The sequence below is a fragment of the Cariama cristata genome, unplaced genomic scaffold (genome assembly GCF_000690535.1).
Source record: "Cariama cristata isolate BGI_N322 unplaced genomic scaffold, ASM69053v1 scaffold11675, whole genome shotgun sequence".
Classification (NCBI taxonomy): domain Eukaryota; kingdom Metazoa; phylum Chordata; class Aves; order Cariamiformes; family Cariamidae; genus Cariama; species Cariama cristata.
In genome coordinates, this window is record NW_009619911.1 from 1,535 (window position 1) to 14,329 (window position 12,795).

At 43.0% G+C, this 12,795-nt stretch overlaps 1 protein-coding gene across 1 annotated transcript; it reads left to right on the forward strand.

Moving 5' to 3' along the window:
- The first annotated feature begins 343 nt into the window (after nt 1-343).
- On the forward strand, nt 344-11,777 carry FAM83A (family with sequence similarity 83, member A). Its single transcript, XM_009701426.1, has 4 exons — nt 344-919; nt 3,828-3,995; nt 5,495-5,619; nt 11,231-11,777. Exons 1-4 carry the CDS (start codon nt 344-346, stop codon nt 11,775-11,777), a joined length of 1,416 nt encoding a protein of 471 aa, XP_009699728.1.
- Nucleotides 11,778-12,795: the final 1,018 nt, after the last annotated feature.

Consider the following 12,795-nt stretch of genomic DNA (forward strand, 5'->3'; position numbering starts at 1 on the left):
CTGCTTTTGCTTGAGTGCTTTCCTCACTCACATTTCACAGAATGTGACAGCAAGGGAAATACAACCGAATCAGAAGGCCCTGGTAATTGGACTTGAATCCTTCATATGCCCTGGGGGTGAGGTGGGTGCCTCTCAGATAAGCAATCTAATCAGCTTTGCACTTGTGTCCCATCTGGAAACAGATTGTTGCCAAAGTACACCACCACCTGAGAAGCAAGCTTCGGGTTTTTTTTGAAGATAATTGTACCAACGAAATCAGGGAGTGTGAATTTGCCTGAGGTAATAAGATCTCTTTATTTTTATTCATAATTAATTCATTCAGCCCGGGTGATTTCACGCCAGAATGCAGTCTCCAAACAAGAAGGACGATTGCGCTGCCTGCGCCGCGCATATGCATGGTGCCTGCCCAGCAGACCGACTGTTGCGACAAAGAGCCATGAGCCACTCCAGACACATGGGCAAAATAAGGAAAAGGCTGGAGGATATCAAGAACCAGTCCCCGAAGTTGACAAAAGCGGATTTCAGTCACAATGAAAGCATAAGGTTGGCCACTGACGCCTTCCTGGACGGTGGGACAGACTCTTACCTCGAAACTTTAAGCAAAGAGGGCGAGGTGGATTTCCTCTCCTCGGTGGAAGCTCAGTACATCAAGGATAACGCCAGGGAGTCCTATTATGCGCAGGAGTCCCTGGCCACTGACGGGGCGACTGCGCCGAAGCAGAACGATGCCGGGTCGCTCCCTTCAGGGACCTACTTCCCCACCATTTCTGACAGCAGCGAGCCAGCTCTGCTGCACACATGGATTACAGCGGAGAAGCCCTATTTAAAGGAAAAATCCACCGCCACTGTGTATTTCCAAACAGAGAAGAACAGCAACATTAGAGACATCATACGCCGGTACATCAACAAGACCACTCAGGTAAGGGGAGAGACTTGCTGTTCCCTCTGCACTCAGTTGTCTTCCTGCTCTTAAAATGCTCAGGTAAATGCGGTGTTTGATCTCAGCCAGCCCTGTGTTTTGCAGTGTAGCTTTGCTCTAGAAAGTGGCTGTAAAGAGCCCGTTGCAATGCTTTTCTTTTTTTTCTGTGCTCACACCAACACCTTTTTATGTTGGTGACCAAAAAAAAAAAAAGTATTCCCTCTTCTTTTAAACTCCCATTAACCTGGTGGAGCAAATATGCTGTAGAAAGGGCAGCTGGGCTCTGTCCCTTCTCGTGCATCACCAGCAGGATGGTTTGCTTGTTCAGACCATTGCATCGGTAATGACAATTAAGATAAAGTAAGCTGTGAGCCATTAGCAATTGTTCTAGGGAATTCGTGGGAGATGTGGGTGAAGGGGAGTCCAGAGAAGGGCTTGTGTGTCTGGTGTGCCAGCAGCTGTCCCCAGAGGAAGGAAATTATTCAGAAAAAAGACCTTTCTTCCCCAATACATGGTCAGTGTCACTAAAAAATGCCACATGGGCTCCATACAGAGACTCTGCAGCGTAACTTGACATGTGGGAAAGGTGCAGAGGATGCCCCTGCAGCAGACAGGTGACGGGGGTCGCAGAGAGGTGCCAGCCACAAGCCAGGCTGCCCACGCACTGGGAAACCAGAAGCTGAGCAGCTGGAGAGGGACAAAAAGCCTCTGTCATGTGTGTTTTGGCAGCTCTCCCATTTTCCTGGAAAAAATATATTTGACATTTCAGTGCTATGTTTACCGTCATCTGGGAGTTTTCACCTTGTGTAAACGCCACTAGCAGTTTCACAAGGGAATGATCCGGAACAAAACCAGGCTGTAGTGCCTGTTGGCCGGCACAGGCTGCGGAGCCCACTGGAGTTACAGACTTTTGCTTTATTATTCTCTTGCAAGGGCAAGTGCTGGGTCTGATAACCCTGAGTGTAATGGCAGGGGAGAAGAATCCCGGTTGGCAACTGCTCTGTCAAATGCTACGAGTCCTCAGCACATCAGGGGAATTATAGATCAGTCATTTTAAGTTGGCGGCATCAGAAAGATACAGTAACAGAAGAAATGTCTCTGGAATAATAAAATAAGCCTCAGGTAAAGTATCAACCCAGGCAAATTTTCTGTTCCAAGAGGAGAAAACTTGTAGGGGAAAAAGTAGGAAATGTAATATAAATCCATGGTTCACATGACCTTCTTAACCATCTAATTTACATTACAAGAGGGTGCTGGAGCAGCACTTACAGTATAAATTTGGCAATTGCTTTTTGAGTACTGTTTGTCAATGGCAACATTTATTAATTAGTATCTGATAAGGGTCCATCCTGGATAGCCTAGTATTTGATATATCCATTAACAACTAACTTAACAGAATAAAGACTGTGTTTGTGGATAATATCAAACTGCAAAGGATTGGCAAATGGTACTATAATCTTAACACATTTGTGGAATAGGCGCAAATCACAAAATGAAATTTGGACAAAAGAAGTGAGAAGTCAGAGAGGAAAGTCAGGTGCAGAAATACAAATTGAGAACAGCTGGTGAAAAAGCAGTACCAGAGAGAGTGGTTTGGAGCTACGGTGATGCTGGATGTGGTATTGTGCCATTTGAAAAGACAAGGTGAGTTAACAGTAAGTGCAGATGTGAGATATTGGACGTAATTGTGCCACTTACCCTAGCGCTGGCAAAGCCCTTTCTGAAGCACCGTGCTTTGGCAGCAGGAGGAAGGTGTGGGATCCTCACTGCTCTGTGGGTAATTTGGCTTGCCTGAACAGGATGCTGGCCACACAGGGTGTGCTTGGTCTTGTAGGATTTCCTCGTGGTGGCAAAGGGAATAAGCTTGTTGGCAGGTGTGGGCATAGTCTTTGGAGTAAGATTCAGTGCAAGTTGGAAGCAATTAGTAAGACAGATCTGCAGAGATACTGTAAAGTTTGTTTTGATTGAAGATAATATCCTGTGAGTGCAATTATCAAAGGTTCCCTTTCTAGTCAATGGAGAAACAGGCACCTTCTGAAGGTAAGTCAGGTATTAGCTGGGCTGAATTGCCCTGGAGAGATGACCCTTTCCATGGACAATAGCAGCCATCAGTGAAGGCCAGCACCTTCATGAGGCCATGACCAGTGCTGGGGGTAGGGGCTAGAGTATGGAAGTGATTTTATGTCACATTTACAGCTCCCTCAATCCACACTGGCTGGAGGCTGTACATTTAAGTAGCTGTCGGGCCTTTTTTGCCCAGTCAGTCCTGAGACTTTTACATGCTGTCCTGCCAGTTGTGAATTGAAAAGCATGGATGTATGGTTAAATTGAAACAGTTACCTTTATAAATCACTACTAAAAAATCAAAATGCAACAGATGGAGCTGTTGCAGTCTATTGCCACACTACCAACAACAGAGTGAGGATTTAAAGCCAGGACCCTTCCAGGGGTAAGTCATAACAGAGGAAGCATCATCCAGTGATTCTTGCTAAATGCATGTGACTTATGAAAGCTAGTCAGCTGTTTGGCAAGGGCTGTGGTCTCTTATTGTAGCTACATCCTTATTATTCTCTGATTAGCATTTCAATATATTTCCTAGTGCTGAAATCTCACCTACAAATTCGTGGATCATCTTGTGGTTTATGATTAAAAGAGCTTAACTGAAGTGCGTATGTCATGTGTTATGTTGGCTTTATATGAGCAATAAAACAATGAAGCAATGTGTCTTATCAATTTACTGATCCAGGCACTTAGGCAGAAAAACGGGAGAAATATCCACATATATCTCTGAAGATTTGTGTTTGTTGGAGTATTTTTAAAAAACAAATAAACTACATTTCAGTGGCCTCACAGGCAACCTTAAGTTATGTAAATTGACTCTGCTAATCCCTCTGCTTTTTTCCCCTAGGTGCTAGCTATCGTGATGGATGTGTTCACAGACACTGAGATTCTTTGTGACCTCCTGGAGGCAGCTAACAAGCGCATGGTGTTTGTCTACCTGCTGCTCGATCATGGCAATATAAATCTCTTCTCAGAGATGTGTGACAAGTTGCAAATTGCTGAGGATCTCTTCAAGGTACTGTGGCTCTGAAACTCTTAGGGTCATATTTGTCTGCCTAACTTTAGGCATGCTGAGCTAGAAGCATGGTTATGCTACGGTCTGTCCACGTTGTAATTAAAAGGGAGCAAGAGATTTCCAGAGGTAGCATTAACACACCTCATTCCTCTCTGAAGATGCCTGCATTTTCCCATGGATGTTATAGGAAGTTAAGGCATTTCCATTAGGTCCTTAGATGAAACTGATCTGGGCCCTGAAGTCTTAAAACAGAGCTTAAATACCCTAGTAGAGTTGTCTAACATAAGCATTATAACTACTTCTGTTTAATAACTGCAGCAGCTGTGGTCTGGCAGCCATGGATAGCAGGCACACAAAACTCTTTTGCATGGCAATACCTTAGTTGTGCTAGGTGGTTTCTGATAAAACATGTTAAAGCTCTGTTTTAAAGATAAACTCTCAAATTTAGCTGGCTGTTAGCTTGTCTGCCTTCATCTCTGCCAGAAGGAACTGACCTTAAAACTAACCTCCTAGGGACCATTTCAGTTCTTGCTTGAGATGCTGTAGGGCACCTGTGACATCTTCGTGGGGGTGGCTGATACTGCATAGGCAACAGCCCTCTGGAACAGCAGCTGGAGGGCAAGCAGGAGACCTAAGGGCATCTTACATTCACCAGACACCTGTGTTTCAAGAGCTGAATTCCACCCCAAACATATAAAGAAACTGAAATTAATAAAAAATGCTCATAACACTCTTTGCATGTCTGTAAACCCCCACTCCTTAGGAAGAACAAGGCTGTGCTATTTATTGAAAGTATGCTGCTACAATACACAGGCTCAACAATGTGTGAACCAAATCCTTGGTGCCACTCATTTACTAAGGCCTTCATTCTGCAAAGTGTGCGTATGGACAGCAGAGTCAGGTCTGGATGCCTGGCCTGCCTTCAATGCACTTGCTCAGGTACGAGGACAGTGCAGAGCATCGCATGGACCAAATTGACCTGCTTCTCCATTCACATGTGTACTTGTATCTGATCCTGCAGGTCAACATTCATCTGGGCTGCACCAGAAGAGCAGCACGTATGTCCTTGCAGACCCAGATGGATTGGAAGAGCAGAGGTTTTGCCCCGCTGTATTGTGCCATAGCCAATGTAAAACAATATAGCTTACAGCTAGAGCAAATTGTTGCTGGGGTGTCAGCAGAGGTAACAGACTGCTCTCTGCTGTGGATGTGTCTCATACTCATTTCAATTGGGGTAGTATCAGTTATCATTAGACAGCACAGCTCCATCTGCGTGAATTTCCATGCAGGTTTATATCTCCACTGAAATAAGTAATCCTGAGGCAGGTGAGAGAGAGCTTGGCTAGGTTTCCCGTAGCCCCAAATATAACACTGGAGAGTCCATGAAGAAATCAGCAGACATTGGGGAAGTGAAGAGCTAAAGGCAGCGGGGGGGAAAGTGCCCTTTCCTTCTGATTTTTAATTTAAAAGAAATTTATTTATTTTTTTAATCTTTACAGAATATTTCAGTCCGCAGTGTTACTGGAGAGGTTTACTGTGCCAAATCAGGCAGGAAATTTTCAGGACAAATACAAGAAAAATTTCTTATTTCTGACTGGAGATACGTGCTCTCTGGATCTTACAGGTGAGTAAGCCATTACAGTTCATGTCTAGGTGCTCTTTGACGATTTTTAATATTACTTCACAAAAACGTGCCATGGAAATTTTTGTACGGGTGAGAAGGTTTTTTTTATCAAAAAAACATCCTGTTTTCAAATATGTGCCATTTTTCAATAATCCATTTAACTTGCTTTAAAGATAGTGTTAGTTCTTTATGGAGCATTTTTAATTTAATTTAAATGTTCAGAAACTAATGTAAGCAACTTTGCTGGTGCAGCCCTGGAGCAGAACTAGAAATGTGTATAGCTTAATATTATGCTTTCCTCATTGTTGGGTCCTCAGATGCTGTGATCATGAGACATGATACATTTCCGTCTCCCTTGGGATCCTTTGATGTAGTATATGTCACTCAGCTTATCTGAGGATTTGTTCTCCATGTGACAAGTTTAGTGATTAAAGGTAAAACAGAAATACTTCAGAGACTTAGTGTTTTTTCTTGTGTTTCATTAACAGGTAGGCAGTATGTGTCTACATGACTGTTGTACCTTCCCTTTTTCTTTTCCTTTTTTTTTTTTTTTCTGTGCACTGAGTCTGAAGCTCTCCACTTTTGTGCTGCTATAATTATTTCAGGTAGAGAATGTAGCATCTCAACAACTGGGGTTTTAGTTAAGATCCAAGATCCTCCAGTCAGGGAATTTCAGGAGACTCTGAGCTTGCATCAAATAAATGAAGTTCCTAAGCCTCATGGCTACATAGATAAGCTTCACAAATGACTGAGTGTATCCTAGAAATCCAGATACAAAAAGACAAGAGGTGATTATTTAATTAAAAGGATGAGATTGTTTTTCTTAATCCCAGTTTATGATTTGGAAGCTTAAATGCCTCTAGTCAGATAAAACAGTGCCACCAGGAGGATTACATAACTATAGTAATAAAGGTAAAGGTAAATACGTGGGGTTAGCGCAGGCTGCAGGAGCTCAGCTATCCACAGAAGCGGGCATCCAGTTTTCATTCAATTTCCAAATGAACCATCAGACAAAAATGAGTGAATATTCAGTGGGGTTTTTTATTGGCTGGTCTGTGGGTTTCTTGTTCTTTCAAGGTTTTTTTAATCCCTCACCAAAGATGTGTAGAACTGCACAAGCAGATTTATAGAGAGAGTAGAAGTGAAGGAAGTGTGGGAGAAGAGGGACAGAACAAGATCTATTTTCTGTAGCCAAGCAGCTTCCTTTGGGCTTCTCTTTTCAACCCTAAAAAAAAAGAAAACCCCTCAAAGTCCTGTGCAGAGTCACTTCTGTCATTCTCTACTGCTGTTGCAATATCTTCTAACCTCAAGAGCCTTGTCAAACCACATAATCCTCTATCCAGCAGGCAAGCAGGGAGGGTATTGAGGACCAAATCTGTACAGTATTTAACTTGAGCATGCTCAGCACCAGTTTGCATATTCACATGGGTTATAACTGGCTGTCAGTATGTAGCTTTTCTATAGGCTTGATAGCTCTCACTTTATTGATCTGAAAGCTTTCTGTTATCCCTAAACCTTATCCACCAACCTCTGCAGGTATAAACAAGAATGATGTTGAGTAAAACAGACTCAATCTCTTCTGCAATGCATTTGTTGGAAATCAAATTGCAATAGATCTTAAAACTAATACAAAAAACTAGTACAACAGCAGATTTCACCTAAGTGCTGTGCTCTGCATGACTTTGTAATAGTGATGGGGGGAGCAGGCTGAGGAAATAAAGTAGCCCTTCAGGACATACTGCTTTAAAAAGGACCCTGGCTCACTGTTTCTACCCAAAGTGTTTGGGGACAAAATGTATTTGCCTAATGGGCAATGAAGAGGACTGAAGCTGGCAACGAGTTAGAGGCAAAGGAACAACCACCGAGTCTGTGGCATCTCCTGCTCTAGAGTGGTTTTTAAAACCACATTAAAAAAACATTCCTTGGGTCAGTGTGGATGAGCGTGGTCCTGCCGCACAGGGTAGATAGGAGCTGAGAGGCTCTGGAGGCTGTTCCACCCATGTGTCTGCACAAGTGCAGGCATGGGGAAGTGTTTTAAGTTACAATTTTCCTTTCAATTTTTACTGCCAATGTCCATGGTGTGGGGTTAGGATGCACTATTTCTTTTTGCTGTCTCTGTGTTACTCTACCCCATCCTATGATAATTGTGTTAGTCCTTTTTTTTCAAATTAATTTGAAGTTAGTGCATGAGCTCAGTGCTCCTAAAGAAGGCAAAATGAAAACAACAGAAAGCATAGACCTTGATCCTCAGGGGCAGCTGACTACCTCCCCAGCTGCCACTCTGAAAGCCACCAGCCTCTTCAAGAGCCAGTATCTAACAAAATCTGGGGTGCTTTGCCAAGAGCATCGGTTCAGGTGGGGCAGGTTTCTCATACAGAGGTTATCCCACCAGCAGGCAACACTAACCTGTAGGTTAATTCAAACCTGAGCTCAGCTGAAAAACCCGGTCCTTCCGTTTCAGATTAAATGTGTGTAATGCTGCATGTTACTGTAGCGCTGTAAAAACAAGGGATGAGAGCATCCCTGATGAACTGCAGCTGCAGTAATGCAGAGGGTACACTCAGAAAAAAAACAAGTCCAGTGCAAATGAAAATTGGACAGGAGAGGTGGGGTTTGATTCAGACAATCATAAATGAGAGGATCTGGAACAGGACATAGGTTTTGGGACAAAGCCCTGGAAAGACGACTAAGAAGTATCTATTAATGACTGAATTTGTGGTACAGCTTTGGCCCCAAGCTAGGCAGTACTGATGTCGAGGAATTGATGTCGAAGTCTTTATAGTTGTAATTTCTAACAGAAATGAGGAACTGAGGTAAATCATTTGGGTAGAACAGTTCTTGACAAAACAATGGGACAAAGGGAACAAGTAGATCTGAAACCAGGAATCAGAAACTTTAATGGGCTGATTGTCTCAGAAACTTGGCTATACTGTATGAATCAGCTAGAAATGTGTCCGTTAGATGAACTTTGCTCATTATAATATGAAAACCACACCTCCAGTACTAAAGCTACCTGCCTCGAAGTAAAGACCGCTACCCACTGAATATGCGCAGTACATTCAAAATGCACTGTACCTTCAATCAGAGACGAAAGTTAAGCCAATCACAGCTTAGACAAGTAGTGATGTAAATTCATTATGCAAATATTACCTGAATAGAATTGTATAAATATGTTTGTATTTTTTACTTTCGTATGCTAGTTTTGCAGGAATACCCCCTAGCACCCCTTTCTGCGCAGAATTGCTAATAGCTAATACCTCAACCCTGTGTGTTATTGGCTTGCACACCGGGTAAACAAACCCTGACTTTTGGGACAACAGTACTTCTTTGTGCTTTCTCTTCTTTCTGATGTGCTTCACTCAAAGAGGTCTGATATAGAAAAATGATCCTTCTGGGCAGATAGTGACAATAACAAACTTCTCTGAGCCTTTCCCAAAGAGCACTCAGAATTGTAAACTAAGGAGCAAAACAGGACCTAAAACCTAAGCAATTAATTTCCTCTTAGAATGAACTCAATGAAAACCTGTTAAGTCGTCATGTTCTTCAGCAAAGTGCATAGAATGTAAATTGCTGTGACTCGCTGCATGAAGTCCACAAACGTTTGTCTAAAATCACACAATTCTTACCTTGTTACTTTACAGCTGACCCATTTGCTATCAGGCCATGGAGAATCTTTGGGCTATTAATTGGATCCAACTTTCTCTGCTTACAAGGATTACAGATAAGATCAATGTGCCACAAATGAGTATCTGTCCATCAGGTACTCCAGGAAGTTACATGTGGGAGTAAATTATCAAAATTGGGCACAACAGGTTTTTCCTCTGATTTTGTTGGGGTTTTAAAAGCCATTTGTAAGTGTAGATTTTTATTTCTCTCTAAATTTTCTTTTATAAACTAGATCTATATCTAGCACATAAAGTATAAACCTGCCACACCATGCCTCAGCCCTTTCATGAGTTTGAAACCTTCAGCGTAGATATCCCAGACTAATTGCATGTGGTTTTGCATTTGTTCCTGGCTTATTATCTCTTTAACAGTTAGACAAAGGACATGCAAAGGTTTAGAGAGTGCTTCTTAGTGAATAAAGGCAATGTTGAGCTAGCACAGCAGATGTTACTCACACAGCAGGGAGCTGGCTTGCTGTGCTGTTTACCTCGACTCCCAAGGTTTTGTCCGTATTTAGAATGATGTGAACAAAGTGGATGAGAAGTAACTGTATTCTAGTAACTTACTGTATATTTTCATGTCCAATCATAAAATGTACAGTATATATTGTAGCATTGCCCGGTGGTATTGAACTAGCGATTTCTTCACTCCTCCCCTTGCCCCTGAAGCAACAGTATAAAACCGCTGTATGCCCCAAACCCAGCCCTCTTAAAGAATGCTCCGAATGGGCAGATGTAAATCCTCTGTCTTTATTCCCTTGGCATCAGCTCAGGCTGTCAGTCTCACTGAGTTTCACAGGAGTTTTGTCAAAACATGACAAGAACAAGATTTAAAGTGCACACACCTACAAATCTGACTCTCAGCAATCCTTGTGCAAATCCAGCGTAACTAATAAAGCCATGCAGGAAGAACTGGAGCAGAGTTTTGCCAACGCTGAATAACCTCGGGTTCAAATCCAACACTGTTCTGTATCCTCTGCTGTACAGCTCGAGCCCCTGTCAGCTCAGGGAGTAATTACATTTCATTCTCTCAACTATGCTCATTTTATTGATGATGCTGCTGCTCAGATAAGGCAGCCTGCACAGAGCAGGCAAACTGGCTTGTGGTTTTGTAAAAGAGCACAAATTTGTGTTTACCAAGGGGATTGGGGAAGCACATAAAATAAAAATAATTTAAAAGCTATGGGGTATCCTAAGGTGTGTCTCTGGACTACCAGAATGAAAACCATTGCAGTGTTTCTCCCTTACTTTATAGCAAAGTGGTATTTTTATTTTTTGAAAGGCTGTAGGAAATATTTATAATTTCATTTTCTTTGTAGTGAAGAAAATAAGCATTTGTCACGTGTGGCGGTTTTGGGGGAGTGGGATGTGACAGGGAGGCTGGGTTCTTATGCGTTTCTCTTGACCACTGCAGAAAAAGTATGAGAAAATGAAAATAAAGGATAGTCATTTTTCACTAGTCTTTCTAATGTCACTTTTGAGTGGCTGAGAGTTACCAACTGTCACGGCATTCTGCAGGGAAGGTACAGTTTATGTTTGTGCGGACAAGACATGGTAAGACCTGAATTTAAGCATTGTGCATGGAAGAGAGGTACCCAAAAGAGGAGTCTAAACTCCTTTCGATGGAACAGACACCCAAACCTTGGATATTGTATCTCACATTTAGTCCTGCAGTGGATCTGAATCGCCATTCCCTTTAGGAGGTTGCATAACTTTACAAGGTTTCTTGAAGGTTTGAGAGGCAGCTGCAGTAACAAAGCTTGATCCAAGTCAAAGAGCACTGATGTGAACTGACCTGAAATTCAACTGTGACACCATCTTCATCCTGTGTTTGGACAAGAAGTTTCAGCAGTAAAACACATTTGCTTTTCTCACTGCCCCTGTGGGGATCTCCAGTTCCTAATGGCTGATGTTAACGCTAACTCTTACCTTGTCTCTCCTTCCAGCTTCACATGGTTATGTGGCCAGGTTCACCGCAATCTCCTCTCCAAGTTCACAGGGCAAGTTGTGGAGCTGTTTGATGAAGAATTTCGACACCTTTACGCGCTGTCCAAGCCAGTGAGGGGACCAAAGTCTCCACCACGCACCATGCCCTTCCTGTTCAGCAAGAGCTGGGCCCCCCAGCGCAGCCTCCCCTACAGCAACGAGGGAAGCGCTAACACTCCTTCTGATCCCTTCAGCAGCCTCTCAGCTGGCAGCACCCACCAGACCAAGCAAACTCCAAGAACTCTCATATTCAGCAGCAACTTCACCCCCCAGTCACCTCTCCATAGAGTTAATTCCTTCCACAACTATGTCTCATTCACACTCCCACCACCACAGAAGGCCATCCAGGCTAACTACTATCAGCCGCACTACATGGCTGATAGCTCCGCAGTTCTGTATAACAACATGAACGTTTACAGACCTATAAGACTTAGACAAGAGGAACCAAACAGGACAGGGTTAAGCTCACCCTGGAGATGCCTCCACAAAGCTAACCTGTTTGCATAATAACCACCTTGTTTTGAATTGCAAGTAAATGTAGAGAGGACCTGTTTAGCAATCACTTGTGTACTGATGAATATAGAAATCCTGTATAATACAAGATGAGGATGATTTCAAGCCTCTTGTTTTGTTTTCCTGCTTATGGATGCTTCGTTTCCCTAATAAAAAGCCAAGCCTGCTAACATGTAAACCTTGGGTGCATCACGATCCCAGGAACAACACATCTAAAGAACGCTGCTCACAGTGCAACACTGCTGCTGCCTATCACCTGCCCTTGGTAGCATATTTGTGGAGCAGTAGATTTAGGTGGTTAACTGTTTTTCATACTTCCAGGTACCTGAAAGTGGAGTAAGTCACAGTTTATTACTATGCATTTTATGCACTTGCATAAGGAGACTGAAGGCTGCTATTTACATGCCAAACCTAGGCGATGCTGGCAGCAGCAGTCTACCTTTGTGCTGCCCTCACACCTTAATCTTGATTTAGGAGGACTCCTTTAGAGCTGACAGGGAAGCAGAGTTTCTACCACCGCACTGACTCAGAGCTGTCTGCTTGAGATCCACAGCAAGGATGTCTGTTCGCAAGGTTTCTAGGAAAGGGCCTGCTGACCATGACATGGATGGAGACCGGCAATTCATGTTACGGAGAACATCTTGCAGCCACCATATGCTCACTTCTGCTCATTAGCAACATGGGTGTGTTCCAGCACACCTTGTTACAAACCTCCAATCCCACTAGCTCAGAGCAATTTTCCTTATTGCAGAGCGGCTGTGTAGATGCAGACTGGAAAATGAAGCTGAGTAAAGAAGCAAAGTCCTACTAGTAACACACCAGGACTGAGTTCCAATTCATTTAAGAGCACTTGGATCTTAGAAATCCTCTCAGTGGCCATTTGATTGCATGTTAAGTTAGAGATAATGATGCTTCCTTTCAGAGTTCTTTAAGGTTTCTAATTTTTACAGAGAAACTGGGTGTCTGTAGTGCCCATTGAATGCAGTTACAGAGGGAGTTACAGAGGTTCAGC